Source organism: Nuphar pumila, chromosome 2 (genome assembly GCF_984573655.1).
Source record: "Nuphar pumila chromosome 2, dmNupPumi1.hap1.1, whole genome shotgun sequence".
Taxonomy (NCBI): Eukaryota; Viridiplantae; Streptophyta; class Magnoliopsida; order Nymphaeales; family Nymphaeaceae; genus Nuphar; species Nuphar pumila.
In genome coordinates this window covers 113470926-113490656 of record NC_143250.1, presented here as the reverse complement: position 1 = coordinate 113490656, position 19731 = coordinate 113470926, and the positions used below count along the sequence as shown (strand labels likewise).

General features: G+C 39.0%; 1 protein-coding gene across 2 annotated transcripts in view; it reads right to left on the bottom strand.

Moving 5' to 3' along the window:
• The window catches only part of LOC149846796 (ARP protein (REF)), a 176377-nt gene that overhangs the window by 52960 nt on the left and 103686 nt on the right, over positions 1-19731 (bottom strand). For both annotated transcript variants that reach the window (XM_089996580.1, XM_089996581.1), the window contains exons 8-14: positions 14835-14961; positions 14622-14702; positions 13875-13976; positions 13663-13758; positions 13388-13462; positions 9553-9672; positions 9284-9412 (exon numbers count right to left, since the gene is read on the bottom strand). In XM_089996580.1, the coding sequence (XP_089852706.1) occupies positions 9284-9412; positions 9553-9672; positions 13388-13462; positions 13663-13758; positions 13875-13976; positions 14622-14702; positions 14835-14961 (730 nt within the window). The remainder of the gene's footprint in view (positions 1-9283; positions 9413-9552; positions 9673-13387; positions 13463-13662; positions 13759-13874; positions 13977-14621; positions 14703-14834; positions 14962-19731) is intronic.

Below are 19731 nucleotides of genomic sequence, written 5' to 3'. Positions count from 1 at the left end.
AAAGAAGCCTCAACAGGAGTGTTTCACAAGGATGTAAAGTTTATCAACTTTACTATATCCTTTGAAACAGCAGTACCTTGTGCCAACATTATGCCTGCGATTTTCTAGAACCTCATCCGCTATCGGGGTATCTACATGCCTCGCATGACTCGACACCGGCCTCGATAGACGGGATACATGTTTCTCAACAGAACCTCCAACTCGTCTGCAGGACTGCATACTTAAGGAGTCAGGATCCTTGCAAGGTATCCCCCTCCTTAGACGAGGATGTAACGCTAGCTCCCATCTCAACTCTCGTCGCAAGAGAGAGAGGTGAATGCCTGAGGATGCCTTTAAGGCATATGCAAAGAGCAAAAACCTGTGCGGCATCTGCAATAGCAAAGCAGTAATAATACATACAAAAACAAGAGCCTAGGCGCAAAGCGCGGCGACAAGGTAAAGGCGGTAAGCAGAAGTGCGACACTGAACCTCGCCACGATGCGTGACGGCACATACAAACCATAAGCAAGAATGCAACACGAGATCTCGACGTGATACACGATGGTAAGTATAGACTGACATAAGGTAAAGGGCAAGGATCGTGAAACCGCGTCCTTGAGTTAAGTGCATACTCGTATAAATATATATATATATATATATATATATATATATATATATATATTTGTATATATATATATATATTCATTTTATTGATCGTTTTTAGTTTAATTGAACTTAATTCAATTATCCAAGTCTTTCGTACAATCTTCCCCTACCTTGGAGGGTTACGAGCTTGCCGACGTCTGCGGACGTACACAATTGACGGCTCGGGTCGCGGAGCGCGAATGAGATCCGTCGTAGCTGCGAATATGCGATATTAACATGCAAGCCCCGACAAAGCAAAAGCAAGGCAAAGACTCAACTTCTCCAATACATAGAGTTGGGGCCAACGGTCCCAAATGACTCAAAACCAAAAAGGATGGGGCAGGGCCAAATGAGCCTTGCCGCCCAAAGAGGGATGTAGTCAATGTGAGCAGATGACTCACGTTCACTAGGAATTCCTCGCTGGAGATCAACAATTGTAATAATCTGTCCCCATTACGATGTAGCTTCCAAAGATTCCCCGGGTCTGTCGACCAAGGGTATAGGCTTGCGCACAAAAGGGGCAGGGGATCGGCCCCTACTGGCAAACAAAAAGGCAGGGGCCGATGGCCCCTGTTAGCAAACAGAAAGGCAGGGGCCAATGGCCCCTGCTGGCACACAGAAAGGCAAAGGCCGATGGCCCCTGCTGGCAAACGAAAGGCAGGGGCCTATGCCCCTGCTGACCAAAGAAAGGCAGGGGCCATAGGCCCCTGCTGGCAAACAAAAGGCAGGGGCCTATGCCCCTGCTGACCAAAGAAAGGCAGGGGCCATAGGCCCCTGCTGGCAAACAAAAGGCAGGGGCCTATGCCCCTGCTGACGAAAGAAAGGCAGGGCCTATGGCCCCCTGCTGGCAAATGAAAGGCAGGGGCCTATGCCCCTGCTGACCAAAGAAAGGCAGGGGCCATAGGCCCCTGCTGGCAAACAAAAGGCAGGGGCCTATGCCCCTGCTGACGAAAGAAAGGCAGGGGCCTTAGGCCCCTGCTGGCAAATGAAAGGCAGGGGCCGATGGCCCCCTGCTGGTGCAAAAGAAAGGCAGGGGCCATGGGCCCCTGCTGGCAAATGAAAGGCAGGGGCCGATGGCCCCTGCTGGCGCAACAAAAAGGGGCAGGGAGGAGGGGCTCGACCCCTCCCCTGCCGTAGCAGAGAGCAGGGAAGAGGGGCCCAGCCCCTCCCCTGCCGTACGGAAGTAGGGAGGGGGCTCCGCCCCTCGCCTGCCGTACGAAAGCAGGGAGGAGGCTCAGCCCTCCCCTCCCTGTGCAACGAAGAACCGAGGGGGGGGAGGAATGGGAGAGAGAGAGAGAGAGAGAGAGAGAGACGGAAAAAAAGGGAGAAGAAGAGGAGGGAGAACGTACCTGGTGGTCGGCTGCGGCGGCGGAGAGAGGTCGCAAATGGCGGCAGCAGACGAGCGAGGGAGAGTCGGGAGGCGGTGAGGGAGAAGAGACAGCGAGGGGGAGGGTTTCGTATTTGAAACCCCCCCCTGCCTTATCTTTTTAAAGGCACGAGGGAGGCGGTGCCTCCATTGGGTCCGGGTCGGGTCCGGGTCCGGATCCGACCCGAATCCTAACCATTTTTTTTTTAACGGGTTGTTACAGAGGAAGATATATATTTTGAACTGAGTGCAGCCCCAGCCGAGCCCCACTCGGCTGGAGCCATTGGCACAGTCCCAGCCGAGTCAACTCAGCTGGGAGGGGTCAGGATACCTTGCATAGGCCGGGCCTGTGCAGGCCTGGCAGGGCCCCTACTGGGTCCAACACTGGACTGTCAGGCCAGCCCAGGCCTGACAGCCAGTGCACAGGCCCTGTCAGGGCCTGACAGTCAGCTCTAATGATGCTGTGCTAGACTATTCCAATTCCCCAGCAATGCCTCTCTTAAAATATGTAAAATGACGTCTGTAATGCCTGCCTCTGAAACAGAAAAGTCACCTTGTCTTGATCCCAAAAGTGTCCTTAAGAAACCTAGGGAATTATTGTAAAGTATTATTCTTGCGAGCAACAAAATTTGCAAGAAAGTAAAAACAGCCCAAGGCAATACACCAGTGTAAACATACAAAGAACAGGCCCTGTGTAACTTCTCTTTGATGGTTCTTCAACCAAGATAGTGGAATAATCCTGTGAATATGTTATTAACCTGGAAGTGTTTACAACATTCTAGTTAAGATATTCCTAATGAAACTCATGGTGGCACCTACTTTCATTCCGTCCATTATACTCCATCAAAAGGAAAGGCATCTCGTATAGGATTATAATGGTATATCCTTGACCGAACTTCTGCCACCAGTGGTCATATGTGAGACCAATTTTTCATTTAGCTATTTGCTGAAATGCAGTGGATGTTGAAGCGCTGTGGTGAGATAGGTCCGGATGAAAAACATATATAAGAGCATCAATCAGAGGTATACATGCATTGCCTCTATGGATTTATGGCCCAAACATGCAGATTTAATATGGTCACATTCACATATGATAAGAACCCGATAAATCTATAGACGTGTTTAAAAAATCAACATGAGTAATAAAGCCCATTTGTGAATACTTGTGCAACAATGCATATTTACTCAATTGTTTTCAATAACACACCATTAAACACACATTTTTCTGAAAAACATATGTATACAACATGATTTCAATGCATACTTGCATGCATACACACATCCCATATCGAAATCCACCAATGGGAATCGATATCTAGCAAAGGGGTTCCCAAAAGAACCACTCCCACCATGAATAAAAATTCTGTTATACAATACAGAATTTTTTTTCATGGAAAGGGCAGAAATACACAAGAATACAGCCATGGGAGAAAAGATCCATGTATTTTTGAGAAAATCATCACATAAACGTTTTTCCATGGATTTTTATCCAAGTTATTACATAGAAATCAAACTGGCATTCGATTTCCCACTTGAATCCAAAAGAAGAGACCCGTACCTTTGCAAAAATCGAAAAAAAAAATGATGAAGAACAATGGTGGAAAGGAACTGGTTGGCTGGAGAAGAAGGTCCTCCTTCTTCTTCCTCCTCCCTCTCCCTCTCTCTCCCTCTTTCTTTATTTTTCACTCTTTCCCTTTTTTTCCTCTTTCTTTATTTCTTCTTTTCTTTGTTTAAGTAAGCCAAGAGGGGGGGCTATGCCCTCCCCCTTCTCCAGCCCTCTCTAAAAGGGCTGGAGAAGGAGAGTTTCCAAAATTTTGGAACTCTCTCTCCCTTGTTTCCAAATTTTTAAAAACTCTTGTTGACTTTTTTTTTCAAGTTTGGTATTTTTAAAAGTTTTCCTAAATCTCTCTTAGGTAAGAATAAGGACTCTTTTAAAAAGTCCTTGTAATGACCACGATTTTTTATAACTTATGTGTTATGGACCTGGGATCCACCTTTCGGATCCAGGATTCATATGTAAATTATATCATATTTAAAATATATATATATATAATTTAATAAATCAATAAAAAGATTTATAAAAATATGCAAGGGATCCATAGTTGGATCCATTTGGACCCAGCCTATGGATCCACTTCGCAATGGGTTGCGGGTCCAAACTTGTGGACCCTAATAATCAGGTGAACATGCACCGGGTCCCGGGTTCGGACCCGAGTCATGTCCCCTGTAGCAGGTAGGTAACGAAAAAAAAATATAATTTAATTTAAAAGCAAGAAAAGCTCTTGGACCCGGGACGGACCCGACCCGGATCCGTAACCCGATAGGGTTTTTAAAACCCTCTATCGGGCTGCAGCGTTTTAAAGAAGGGAGGGAAAGCAATCGTGCCTAGGGCACGATTCCTGCTGTTACCAGAAAGGAAGGAAGGGGGGGGGGGGGGGGGTCGGCTGGCGTAACCGATCCCCACCCATCTCGGCATGGAGGGGGGGGGGACTCAGCCGATAAAAGGGAGTGGAGAGGGGGCCTCTTCCCTCGTCTCTCTCTCTCTCTCTCTCTCTCTCTCTCTCTCTCTCTCTCTCTCTCTCTCTCTCTCTCTCTCTCTCGTGTGGGCGTGCTTTGGGGAGGTGGAGGTCGCCGGAAAGCCGCAGCCACGGTAGGTACCCTCGTCACAGCAGCCGCAAGGGGCGATTTCAGCCGGCCCTACCCACGCGACTGCAGCCTTCGATTGCCGGAGAAATCTTCAACAAGGTACGGGTTTTTCTTTTGGGTTAAGGAAAACGAACATGAATTCGCTTTCCATGAAGTATTTTAGGGTGAAACCATGTGGGTGAGTAAATCTAAGCATTTACTCTACAATCCATGGATGAAATCCATGTGTTTCATGGTCCTTTGTTTTTGGTTATTTGAAACAACGTACATATGATGCATTCTTATAGTAAAACAGGATTTTTATCTATGAAAAATATGGATTGTCATGTGTGTGCCCCATGGTGATGTCAATTTTCTTTGAAGAACCCATGTTATGGATTCGTAAGACATGTAAATCTGGAAATAAAGCCAAAAATGTGGTTGAACGTATGTTTATGACTGATATTTATTTCATGACATGGTTATGAACTTTGTAAATATGTGTATACTTGAGTTATGTGAGCATACATGTTGTTCTGGAATTTTTTAATTTCTGTTAGTATGCTCTCAGCAAAAAAAAAAAGATGTGAGTTATTGGCCGCAGGGGGGGGGGGGGGGGGGGTTGCTTGGCAGCCCAACCAAGCTGAGCTTGGACCAGCCAATCGGCTAGCAAGCCTGGCAGGCCATGCCAAGCCAGCTAGTTGGCTTGGGTAGTTTTCAAAAAAAAAAAAGGGGCTTTTGTTGGTGTGGGGTTGGTTGTGTGCCAAACTCAGCTGATCGGGTTGGCTGGGTCATTGCTTCTCATATAAGACTACATTATACCTGTGTTAGTCCAGCTTTGCATGGTTATATATATATATTTTTTATATACTCATGTGTAAGTGGTCAATTGCTTCATAATTGTTAAATTGCTTAGTAGCATGATTGATCTATGTCATGCATCCTGTCATACCGATTTACAAGGTGATTAAGAGGCATATGGACGTGCAAAGATTGTTAGGCATACACCCATGTAATCTGTATGACACAAACATTATGGGTGTTCTCATAATTTAGCTAAACATGTAATTGTTTTCGGTTGTTATCGTACAGGCTGTTTTCCAAGGCTTAAACTAAATATTTTAGGCTGAGTTAAATTAGCTTGGGTAAGGTTCAGTTCTTCTTGAAATTTTCATATTTATGCTTACCTGATATTCAGACCTATGTGTGTAAGAGCATGATATGTTTTGTTTTCCTGCATTTCACACCTTAATCTAAAATCAAAGTATTTGCTGCAAAGTTACATCTTATGCATATCGTACACTAACTTGATGTATTGACACGTGCACCACCATTTGAAGGTTCACATGTTGATTAAGATGTGTAATTTCATCAAAGTGTGTATGTGACATGAACATGTATGTTAAAGCATGCATTCACATGAATGCATAGGCTAAATAAAAATCATACATGGGATATGAGCATGTGTATGGAATGAAAGCATGAAATTTAAATTAAAGTTGTGAACTCGTGCACAAGTATATGTATGTTATTGTTTCGTGCACACCTTTAAATTATCCTAAATGAATGTGCATTGAGAAGCATAGAAAAGAATTCATAATGGCCTGTTACTCATGATTTTTGCATGTCAATGCAGTGATGATCAAATTGGATCATCAGGGGCTGGGTGAGCCTCGAGAACCAGTTGTTCTCTGTTTTAGTTATTTTGATGCATTGCAACAAATCAAATGTGAGATTGTTGTTTTACCGCACTGTTCTATGTTGTCACGGGCTGCGGTCCCGTGAAAAGCTTAGCATGCTGATGTGCAAGCTTATGTTATTAACTCTGCATGTAAATTTGCAAATGTAAAAGAAATGAATTAATAACCAGATAAAAGAAAATAAAGAATAGTGTAATTCACTTTCTCCTTGATGTCCCTGCTTTGGCGTGAAAATCTTGGATGTTGCGGTTTGAGGAAAACCGTGAGGATACAAAAACTCTGTGTGCGTTGTTGCCCCTGAACCCGATATTGAGGTTCTTCTCCTGGCCACGGTTTTAGGGAGAATCCGCCACTTTACCCGGAAGTGGTGTGTTAGTCACAACTGTGAGTTTGTTTTGGTATACCAAGAAAGTGGCGCCAGTGGATGCTGTTTTCCATGGTGTCCCCGACTTTGGATGCTGTTTTCCATGGTTCCGATGGATGGTGCTGTTTCCTGATATCGGTCGAGGGCTAAGTTTGGAACCCGGTAATAAAATACAAATTGTGTGTGAAGCTACCCCGGGAACCCTACTTGACCTCGGGGATTGTACTTGTTTGGTGTATCCGCGGGCAATGGTAAATTAAAAAGAGGAATTTAAAGATTGTGTGCATTTAATAAGACATGCATATGGAAAGAAGGGAAGCTTAAATGAAAGATAATAAGGGTTCATTCATTGCACATAAATCATACATATTCTTGTTATGCATTAGTTCATGCATGTTTACCTGTTCACTTGGTTGTTATATATTGATCATTGCATGATATTGCTCTCTTTTGCATTTAAATGCTTTATTGATTAAATTATAATCACTGTTACTTAGTGTTCCCTCATGCTTAATGTTTATTTTATTGTTGCATGAATGGTTAATTGCCTTATAATTTAGTTATAATTGTATCATTCTAAAATATTACATGTATCTTATTTATGTTCTTTTTCTTGTTTGATTCATTAGGGAAACCTGTACGCAGAATTCTTCGGATTTCTGACCCTTTCATTTTATTGGTTTTTCCCAGACACAGATGATCAGTGAAATCGACTCGCTTCTGAGGGGATACGAGGGTCACGTTTACTTCAGACGACTTCACTTACGGACAGAGTGACTCTACTTTTGTTTTCTTTTAGTTTTTCTTATTTCCTGCAAGTTGCTATTTCACTTTTGACATTAAATATGACTTTTATTGATTCATTAATAAAATAGTTCAGTTGGTTGGTTATGAATGATAAATGTAAGTTGGTTTGTGGTGTGTGGTTATCCAACTGAAATTGGAACTGTAGGGACCCCAGGTCTCTGGGAAGTTTTCCGCAACTCTTAGAAAAAAATATATTCCGCATTTTTTAAAGGGTCTGGATTGGGGTCGTTACAGTCCTACTCAACCCTAAAATGAATTTTGGAATTAATATAATTTAATTAATTGTTAAATATTAATTAATTAAAATTTATCTAAATGCTTTCAAAAATAGCCAAATTAACCCAGAAGGCTTCTTAACCTTATTAAACCCCAAATTAAAGATTTATATTGAATTTAAAGCTGGAAAAACGTGGGGCTTGGATTTGTATCCAGATCCGGATCCGAATCCGAATCCAAAAATTCAAACCCATACTCAAAACAAAAATGGATCAAGATCTGGATTAAATCCAGATTTAAGTAAGTCTTAAATAAGATCCAAATCCATAACAATTCGGATCATATGCATTGGATCCAACTTCGGATCCGTTTTGACAAACTGCTAAATTTTTAAAAAAATGCGATTTTCGAACCAACCGTAACCTGAATCAAGAAAAATAAAATGTCGTTGCTCTCATAATTCCGAGACACATCCAACGACATATTACATGGATATCAAATTCTGAATTTTGCCTAAAAATAACCCGAATTTCGCTTGAATTTAAAGGTCAAAATTAAAACTCTTTATCTCGTTTTGATTGGCTCGTTACGACCTTGTCGATGGGACCTAGGCCAAGCCCAAACTCAAAGACATCAGTCTAAAAACCGAGCCCCAAATGATTTTTCTCCCAGACTTGCCAAATTTTCGAAAATCTTCAAATTTAACTAAGTGTGAAAATACGCAACATTACAAATAGAGGCGGATCATTTTTTAAAAATGCAATTTTTGGGTCAACTGTAACCTGATTTCAGAAAAACAAGGCACCAACGTGCTCATAATTACTAGGCGCATCTAACGGTATACATACCTGATTTTTGCCTCCGAATTTCGCTTGAATTTAAAAGTTAAAAACGAAAAATTTCTTAAATATTAATTGTCTCATTTTGGTCTTGTCAGTGGGCTCTGGGCCATGCCCAGACCCAGCTAACACACCTATATTTAAAGATATTTTTCCATGAATTTATCATTTTCATTAAACACTTAGTTTAAAAATAAAAAAATTTGAATTTTAAAATCATGGAAAAATACACAATATTACACTCATCTATGGAGTCTGGGTAACAGAGATATTGTTTTTATGTATACAGTATATACACTCCGAAGAAGTCCTCTATTAAGTGAGAATTGAATCTTGCACTCTCTGCCATATCACCAACAATTAATCCTCATTAAGTTTATAACTAAATCTATCTTGTTTCCCATTATGATAGCATGTGATGTAAACCAGCAGGGAAAAGAAAGAAGAGCAAGGAAATAAAGAATAAAAGAAAGGTTAACATGAACCATCATACATTCATCATCTATATAATGCATTGATTTTAAAACACAACCAACTAAATTGTTGTTGCAAACTACAAACTAAGACAACCAATACATCATATACAGGAATAACATAATTCCATCCTTCAATATTTTCATGTTAAGATACAAAGTACTTTAAAAATCAATAACAATCATGTATAAAAGAAAGTAAATCAAACCAGACAAATGGACAAAGATACTACTACTTGTGATTCCATTATAAAAATCATGTATCAGACCTGAGAAATCATCCCAATGACAATCATGCGCCCATAAATTGCCAATGCATTCAAGCATATATCAAACATATGCCCACCCACAGATTCATAGATAATATCAACACCTCTAGGAAACTCCTTTTTCAGAACCTGAATATAACAAACAACATAATAAGCAATGATAAAAGATACTTGACAAGAGATGATGTCTAGAAGATAGTACAGTCTTTAGGTAAGGACGTCAAGTCCTTGAGGGGTGCAAAGCTGAATGACTGCGGATGGACACTTACAGCTTTAACATCTTCAACTTTATGATCTATGACTCGATCAACTCCCAACTCTTTTAAAAATGAAGCCTTCTTCTCACCACCACAGGTTGCAATCACCTTATTCCTTGCCAATTTTGCTAGCTGCAAGAAAAAATTATGCCAAAGTAAATTGCTTCATAGAATCTCCACAGCAGATTATGTTCATAGCAGAAAGCATTTATTAGCAAAGTTATCACCTCAACAGTTCATAGTACAAAAACACTGAATACAAAAGGTAGACACCTAATCCTCATTGTATAAAAAATACAACGAACATGAAAGATGAGCATACAAATATGCACATTGTCAATCCTCATGGCCATCAACAGAAATTGACAAACTCACATAGTTTTTCACCTTTAACAAATTTCCAAATAGATATGATGGATTCATACAATAGTTGTCACCATCAAGGGTAAGTAATTTTATAAAAAACAAAAAGCACATTGTTAATTTACTTTGAAAATATAAACAATCTTTTAACATGTTTTATTTGCAAATTACGGCTCTGTTTGGAAAGTGATCATCGGAGGTCACTGGAGTGGTAAGTATGGAATCCCCACTTCCAAACTGTTTGGGAGCCAGGAAGAAAAGGAAAAATAGGAACTCGCGTGACCTATTCCAGTTACAATTTCTCATTTCAGCTATCACCAGGGTGAGGTGGTAATTACCAAATTCTACACCAGTGACACTTCCGATGGACACACTGATGACCTGCTGACCTTTTCAGTTCACTTACGAGTTACGAGGATAAAAACTGCATCCCAAACAACATTACCATGGAAGTGGGGAATCCCTAGTGGATTCTAAAGATTGCACTCAAACGACTCTAAGGGTTTGCTAAATCCATGACCATTATGGAGTCTACTTTTTCATCCCCAAGAGAAAGCTTCCAAAGAAAGCCTGAAGCACCCTTGCAGTGACTATCAATATAAGAAGCCAACATGCAATTTCGAATTTGGCAGGAGCAAAAAGATTTGGACTTGTTCCATATATATATATATATATATATATATATATATATATATATATATATATAATTCGTACACACACACACACACACACACACACACACACACACACACACACACACACACACACACACACACACACACACACACACACAGGGCTTATTGGTATCCTCAAGGGCACTGCACTCTATAATTGGAGGTCATAGTTGTAGCCTTATATCTAGTTATTCAGACAATGTAGGCGTGTTTTCCATGGTTCTTTTAGTAAAAAACATAATTTGCATCAAATTGTTCTGATGTAAAATTAACTTTTTAATTATGAAGTGTGCATTATAAGTCAACGACTTTAGATTCTTTTAAAACAAGGTGCCGCACCCGCGTCGACGGGATGTGGCACCCGATGTGGTTAACATAACCCTGGGTGTGGTTGACCACACCCAGGGTTATATTTGTCCAAAATGAAATTGGGGGGGGGGGGGGGGGTTGTTAGGGCACGATCGCGCCACACACACCCTCCCCCTCCTACCTTTAGCTGCTCCTCTTCCTCACTGCCACCAACGCCGTGCCGCTCCACCAACGATGCCACCGTGCTGCCTCTCTCTCTCTCTCTCATTGCTGTGTGCCACGTCCGCCCTCTTGTGTTCTCGCCTCTTCAGCAGGTCCTTCTCCTCTCTTCCCGCTGTGAGTCTCTCTCTCTCTCTCTCTCTCTCTCTCTCTCTCTCTTTCTCTCTCCTTGCTGTGTGCCGCATCCGCCCTCTTGTGTTGTCGCCTCTTCAGCAGGTGCTTCTCTCTCTCTCTCTCTCTCTCTCTCTCTCTCTCTCTCTCTCTCTCTCTCTCTCTCTCTCTCTCTCTCTCGTTTTGTGAACTATCTCAACACCTGGTCGTCCAGGTGTTGGGTTTGTTTGACCTGAATGATTGAATCAGACCTGGGAAAATGCCCAAGTCTGATTAAACTAATTGAAAATTGTTTGGACTCGGGTCTCATTGAATCTGAATAAGACCTGGGTCTGAACCGACCCAAGTCTGATTCAGAGTATATCAAACTTGGGTCCAGAACCAGGTCTGATTCAATTAGTTCATATCTCGGTTTAACCCAGGTCTGATTCCATTAAATCAGACTGGGGTTGGGCACAGATCTGATTAGACTAAATCAGACATGGGGTCCATATCTGGTCTGATTTGATTAAATCAGATATGGGTTTGGGCACAAGTTTGATTAGACTAAAATAGACATGGGTCCATATCTGGTCTGATGGGTCTGGAATCTGGATACAGGTCTTATTAATCAGACATGGGTCCATATCTGGGATGATTTGATTAAATCAAACCTGGGTATAGGCACAGGTCTGATTAGACTAAATCAGTCCAGATCTATGGCTGCATCCCTAATAGAATTGAAAATTCAAATCTGGGCAGCTGATTGGACCCAAACTGCAACTAGACACTCCCAGCACCCTGGCACCCAAGTTTTTTTAAAGTATTACATCGCTGTGTCCGCTCCTGCACCTATGTAACATAAGATAATTGTTTTTATTTCATTAGTGTTAACTTAAAACTGTTAAAAAAATTATATATATATATATATATACCCTCACCCCCGCACCCAAGTTTTTTTAAAGTGCCGCATCGCCGCACCTATGTGACAGTTTTAAACCTGTCTACACATCAAAACCTCTTAATCTAATACATATTCAGATTATGGAGATCACATTTATACAGTGAAATGCACAATCAATGCAAATGTTAGAAAATAAACAAAGCTACTAAAGAGTACAGTACCCTCAAGGGTACCAATGTTAAGCCCAAAGATGTAAACTTAAATAATGAAAGACTAAAAAATGGAAAAAAATGATTATCAAAGAGAACATAAAGCCACAAGCATGGATACACTCAGAAATGCAGCACATTCATGACACACCTCAACTAGAATAAACTTAGAACAAAGGTGTCCACAATCTCTATTATTCCAAACCTATTATGCAGAATACTTAGACTCACATAATTGTTCACTGGTTAAATATATGCTACACTAATCACATCAATAACAGACCAAATTTGAACTGATACACTCTTTTAAGACACAGTTACAAACAAACAATACCAGATGCTACACTAATTGAAAAGGTTTGCCTATTTCATTCCTTTCTTTCATGCACTGGATGATGGATTTCATCATCATAAACGTCAAAAGTAACACATTCTTTATTTATAAATTATACATTATACTACAAGAAACTCTTTTGGATGCATTTATGCCAGTCATTGTAGTTATCATTGTAATTGCAAGTTCAATTGTCCTTAGACAATACAGATAATTCAATTGTCCTTAGACATTCATATTTTTGCCTCAATTTGGATATAGAAAATAAAATTTTACTGTTTCATGACTCATATTTTCATGCACTTGTATGTACATGGACTTCCTCATCAATCCCTTCACAGTGTATGCCCACAAAATTGACTAAACTATCCAACCAAAAGTACCCTAACATATGATATTTAGTATGTAAATAGGTTGATAATTGTGAAGAACCATAAAACCTTTTCCAAATGAAGAGAAGGCAGCTCATCCCAACATCTCATAAGCAGATCAATATGCATCATTTTTCAGTTGATAGTACAGATTGATCAATATGCTTCATTTTGCAGTTGCTAGTAGAGATTGCATATCTCCATGTCTCAAAGTGTTAGTTATAAATGATAACTCTGCAAAGTGAAGACACTAGGCGCCATCATGGGCCTGATCTATCAACTTCTTGATTGTTGTGTGTGTGTGCGTGTGTGCACAAACTGAAAATGGAACTCAAATGAATTAATTAAGCAAGTTGCATATTACAGAAAAAAACCTGGACAGCAAACTGCCCTGTCCCTCCAGCTGCAGCCGTAACAAGAACCACTTGCCCAGATTCCATATGGCCTGCCTACATTAATGAAAGAGGTAAAATGTGTGTTTATAAAATTGCAACAGGTACCCAAAAACATGCTTACTTAGCAAGCAAGAAATTATGTTAATTCCAAACTGGTGTACATAAAAATATCTCATAATCTGTACATGGCACCAAATTGGATAAACATTTAAACTGATAAGTAGAAAAGCACAGCAGCTTCATAAGTAACAAACCTGTTCTAAGGCAATAGATGCTGTAAGCCCTGATGTAAGCATAGCCACAACTTCTGGATCAGGCCTTGGCACTGGAATAACATGCTTTGCAGGGACCTGCACATGTACAATTCATAGTGAGACTTGTGAAGGCATATGAGATAGGTCACTAAAAGTAAAAAATGGACATTGTGAGATGAATGCACTTTTAGACTATTTAAGACAAATCATACCATGGTAAATTCGGCATAAGATCCAAAGGCCATAACTGCAACAGGAGTGTTTATTTTAATGTCATTAACCATATGTCCAGTAGCTGCAACTAAACCCACAGCCTGGAATTGAAATGAAATCACCAGATAAATACGCTGAAAAACTTTTGTCATTAGATAATATTACAATATCAGATATTATCTGGAAGAAAATCAAGAAAAAAAGGTTCTTCCCGGCAGATTACTTCAAATAGAGGCTCATCAAGCAATAAAGAGCTAAATTTTTAACTTGTCACATGGATACGGATGTGGAGCGGGATACAATGCAGATACACTTAGTACGATACAATAATTTTCAAAAATTAGGACACAAGGACATGGCTGTACACACACATAGATGTATGTATGTGTGTGTATAAAACAACAATTTTAAATTACACTTAGGAACATCAAATAATGAAACTAAATTGAAATTGAAATGTAATGTAATTGATGACAAATTTTAAATAACTCAAGTGAATATGAAATAAGTAAATAAAATCATAAAAGAAAATAGATAATGACACAATGTTGACTGTGAATGAAACCGGTTTGACTATGTTGATGAAGTGCTGTATCCTGTCCATGAAGTGTCTTGATGTGCCAATACGGGATACACATCCTAAGTGAAGTGTTTGTGTGACAGTTTTTAACATAAACAATTAAACATACTAAAAAATGATGGAGAATCATAAATTATCTGATTAGACAGAAAGATTCAAACACCACCTCAAAACCAGCATCAAATGGAAGATGAGTATTTGCTTCCTTCTCCTTACCAACAAAGTAACGCCCAGAAGTGAAATTCACCTGTTGATCACATCTTAATATTACTCAGGGTCGGAAGAAATTCAGTCAGCATACTTCCAAGGTTGTACAACCCTTTGGATATGAAAATGACAAAATGATTATTTAAATCATGAGCTGTTCTGAGAGACTTACATCACTCGCATTTACACCTGCATACAATATCTTCACAACAACATGGTCGGATTTAATTGGAAAATTCAACTGGGTTCTTATGATTTCCGTAGCCTTTCGGAAGTTGTGATTAAGGTTTCCCACAATTCTGGAAGAGTAAATACAAACCATTAACACTAACTCTGACAATATGTAAACATCAAAAGAGTCATCCTGTTTGTGCTGTGCATGTAGAAATTTTATCGAAAAGACAAAGGTAGTGGTACAGTAATTGTACAGGGGTATTGTTACCTTCTCTCAACACTTTTACTAGTTTATGTAAAGAAGCTCTTGTATCAGGGCATTTTTGTGCATTGTGTAAAATAACAATGATTAATCCTACTAAGGTAGATGTATTCATGAACCTTAAAAATGAACAAAGCAGTTTTTAGACCCCTCCATCAGTTCTTCAATCCCTTTTCTTGAACAGCTTACAAGATATATGCATGAATAAAATATCTACAATAGATGTTCATAAGTACAATGCCATGGCTTGAAAGTTCATGGTGTTGAGGTCATAAAACTCAAAATTTGATGAGACAAAACATATCAAGATTAATTGCCACCAATACAATCAAATTATCTCTTCCACATCTCTCTCAAGACCAAAGAAAAGGATTCACTTGGGAACATCTGTGTATGCATTGAGACCAAAGAAGATGATTCACTTAAGAACATCTCTATATGAATCAGTCCATATACTCACGATATTGCCATGTCATTCTTTTGTCTTAGTGTTTCCATAAATATGTTTTTCCCCTTTTTCCTACATTAAATTTTTTTTTCTACCCGTCTTCAAATTGCAAAAAGATAGGCAAAATCTATACATATACATATATGTACTCATTTCCTATCTTTTTAAATTATACATATACATATATCATATATGATATATGTACACATTTCAAAGTACCAAGGTTTTCCATGCATCTTTCCTATCTTTTTAAATTATACATATACATATATGTACACATTTCAAAGTACCAAGGTTTTTCCTATATCCTCTCAAGATTTGTGGTAAACCTTGTAACATCTCAAAAAATTACTTCACCAAGATATTTTGAAGAACAATTGGTGACTATAATACATGCACATGCATGCATACATGTAATATCATATCTTTTTCCATGATTTTTAATTTCAAAAATTATGAATTTTTAACTAAGTATTGAATGAAAATGATAAAATCGTGAGAAAATATCTTTAAATTTAGGTGACATCAGCTGGGTCTGGGCGTGGCCCAGAGCCCACCGACAAGACCTAAATGAGACAATTAATATTTAAGATTTTTTTTTGTTTTTAACCTTTAAATTCAAGAAAAAATAAAGCAAAATTCAGGTTAAATTCGGGCAAAATTCTGAGGCAAAAATCAGGTATGTATACTGTTAAATGCGTCTCGTAATTTTGAGCATGTTGGTGCCTTGTTTTTCTGAAATCGGGTTACGGTTGGCCCAAAAATCGCATTTTTCGAAAATGACCCGCCTCCATTTTTTTACCTTTTTCTGGATTAGATCGAACTGGATCCACTCTGTTTGATCCAAGTTAATATAGATCTGGACCCAGTCCAAGACCCATATTAACTAGAATCTGCTTAAGGTAGGATCCATATGAATTTTGGACATGAAATTGGATCTTTGATTCGGATCTGGATCTGAAATCCAAATATGGCCAATTTAAAACTTTAAAATCAATTTAAAAGTTAAATGGGGTAGGTAGAGTTCTATCTGGAGTAGAACTCTACCCTGGGAAGACTTCCAGAGGGGGGGGGGGGGGCGACACCCTCTAGAATATTCTTAGAATATATTATTTAATAATTAATAAGAGGATAACCTCTAGAAAAGGTAGAGTTCTACAAAAGGTAGAACTCTACTCTCTAAAGGAGAGTTCTCTAGAGGGGACGTCACCCTCTAAAGAGATCTTTTAGATAAGAATCAAAATAAATAAATGAAATAAAAAAACATAAAACAAAGAGATAATATAGTATATAAAGGGGTGGTTTTCCCCTCTCTCTAGAAACTCGAGTTTCTAGAGAGGGAGAGAGTTAGAGAGAGAGAGAAGGTAACAGAGAAAAAGAAAAAAAAAGAGAAAGGAAGAAGAAAATTGAGCTTTTCTTTCATATCTGTCGATTTTTCCGATCTTTCTACATTTCGATTTAAGGTACGGGTTTCTCTCTAGGTTCTTACGAGAAAAAACAGTTTTAAATCAGGTTCATGTGTAAATTTAGAAAGGAAAGGGAAATCTGATTCAAAAATATACATAAGAATATGTATTAAATCATGATTTCATAAATTTTTAATTTGATGTAAGTATGCCATCGATTTTTCCCTGTTTAAGCATGTGTTTAACCTATGTTTAAGTTGCCAATTTCTTCTTTTTAGCCAAGCATGCTGAATGTACGTATATATATATAGACCTTGATACTTTGATCCACTAAACACCCTTGTAAGGACATGGGCATCATTAGTAAAATTGTATTTAGTGGCGGTCAAAAACTGCCGCTTTGCATTTTTTTTAGGGCGTGATGAACGACATCCTGTCCGTAGTTGTGTACCTAAGGGTTGCACAGCTACCACCTAAGGGAGAGAGAGAGAGAGAGAGAGTAGAATATGAGAACTAGAAATAAGGGCATTTTCAACATTTTTTTTTGCAAATCCAACCATGTGGATGTGCTTGGCATGGTGAATTTGCTAGGAATCAACCATTGGATCTTGTATTTTCATGAAAAAATATGATTTTAGAATGCTTGAATATTTACGAAGATTATGAGCCATTGATTTTAAAGCCTTAAAAAAATCTCATTTATGCATCAAAATCAGATTAAAGTGGGTTCTTATAAAACCAAGCATGTAGATTACATCTGTATGGTTAGATTTTTTTAATCCCCACTATATTAACCCATTCGACTATGTCACTTTAGATATTCCGTTGTGCTAAACTTGCATGGGATATGCACCTCCTCAAACCCGCTTTTGCCAGACTTATGTAGCTCTTCGCCTAAAGTAAGCTCTGCACCGCACAACCCAAAATACTTGCAGGCGTAGCCACCCAAAAAAAGGCCGTGACAGTATGGCATGCATGCAACATAAATGGACAAATTTGAAACTCTTCCTGATTAGAATGACATAAGTTTCAACCTTGAACCAAATTGGTGAGACACTAAAGTAACTTTTGCAATGAATTGTTGAGGTGAAAAAGGTTTGCCGCCTTAATTATGGAATTGGAAAGAGAATTTTTTTCTTTTGTTATCGCTATCCCTGCGGGCGTAGCCACCCAAAAAATGAAAATAAAGTGACTACGCCTCGAGGATAGGGATATTAACGGGTTGGATGTAACCCAGCATCCGACCCGAATCCAATTAGTCGGGTTCGGTAGTCATATACAAATCAGATTAGTAATCAAATTTGGGTTCAGTAGAGTTTTGCATTCAAACTTGAACCCTAATCCGATTAAAACCCGATCTGGTTAAGTGTAAGTATCAGGTTTTAAGCTAGTCGGATCCAGATTCTTTTTTATCTAATTCCATCCAAATCCAAATCCAAAATCGAACCCATTAAGTCGAATGGTACTGCCCAGATCCGACCTATTTACATCCCTACTGGAGGGAAAGATATTCTTCCAATTAGCTGTGGATGCTGCTGGATTAAGGAAAGGGACGAGGTGAGGTAAATTGTAGAGGGTCATTACGAGCCCCATATATCCCAATTAAGTCAAGGGCAAAGTTGATTTTCCCTATTACAACTTAATCTTAGGGACCTCTCTATGGCGCTTCATTTGCCTGTTGCAAGTGAATGATCAATTCATCATGCAGCATCTAATAGCCTCCTTGGTCAGGAAGCTGCAACTTAACTATGTGGCCAGTCAGACACAACTCAGATATTGGTTGCAGCAATCTCTAACAAGAAATGGAATTTTTTTGGGGATTATGATGTGGATTGAAAGAATAAACCCTAAGATGCTCCCTTGTGCTCCTTTTCAAAAAAAAAAAAACAGATGCCCCCTTGTGTTGTTGCTTGGATCCTGTAGGCCAGCTTTCACAATCGAGCAAGTAGTTGAGTGGCAAAATAACCCAAATATTTTAACAATGATGGTCAACCAGATTAGCGTTCCTGATCTCCCAGGTAATCTTTCATAGAGTTACTTTACCTTCCTCCATATCTTCCTTATTATCCAAGAACCGTCATCCAACTTCAAAACATAGCAATGGTTGGGTAAGTCTCATACGCCGTAGGAGAAAATTTCATGTAAGAATAGGGCGTGCGAGAGGCAAAGAATGATGTAGCATCCAGGGACATGCATTTAATTACAGTTGCTATAAACACAAAAGAATTTATTATTCACTTTCCTGTTTATTGTGGCAGTGAAGACCACGTGAAGACACTCTGTACAAGTCCCTCCATCGTCGGAAACATAAATGGGTCAACGTACAACTTTTAGACTTCAAACAATGACTGAAAGCACAAAAACTTGAGATTTATATGTACTAGACAAGCTACCTCCCTTTTGTTTTTCCATTTGACAGACTGCCATGTGTGTGTGATCAGACCTGCTATAGGTGATACTGTTATGCTGTTTAAGACCTGCCCATATGTTATCTTTATGATTGTGATCAAATTTGATTAAACGTCATTTTGTAGACTGTTATCGTATCTGATTTCAAGTTATTTTGTTAATTGTAATCAGATTTGATTTTAAGTCATTTCGTGGACTGATATCAGATTTGATTAAACGTCATTTTGTGGACTGTTATCATATCTAATTTCAGGTTGTTATGTTGGCTACGATCAAATCAAATTTACATATTTTTCTTTGTTGTGATCAAACCTGAGTATATGTGCTTTCAATACCTGTTAATCATATTTGATTTCAAGATTTTTGTATT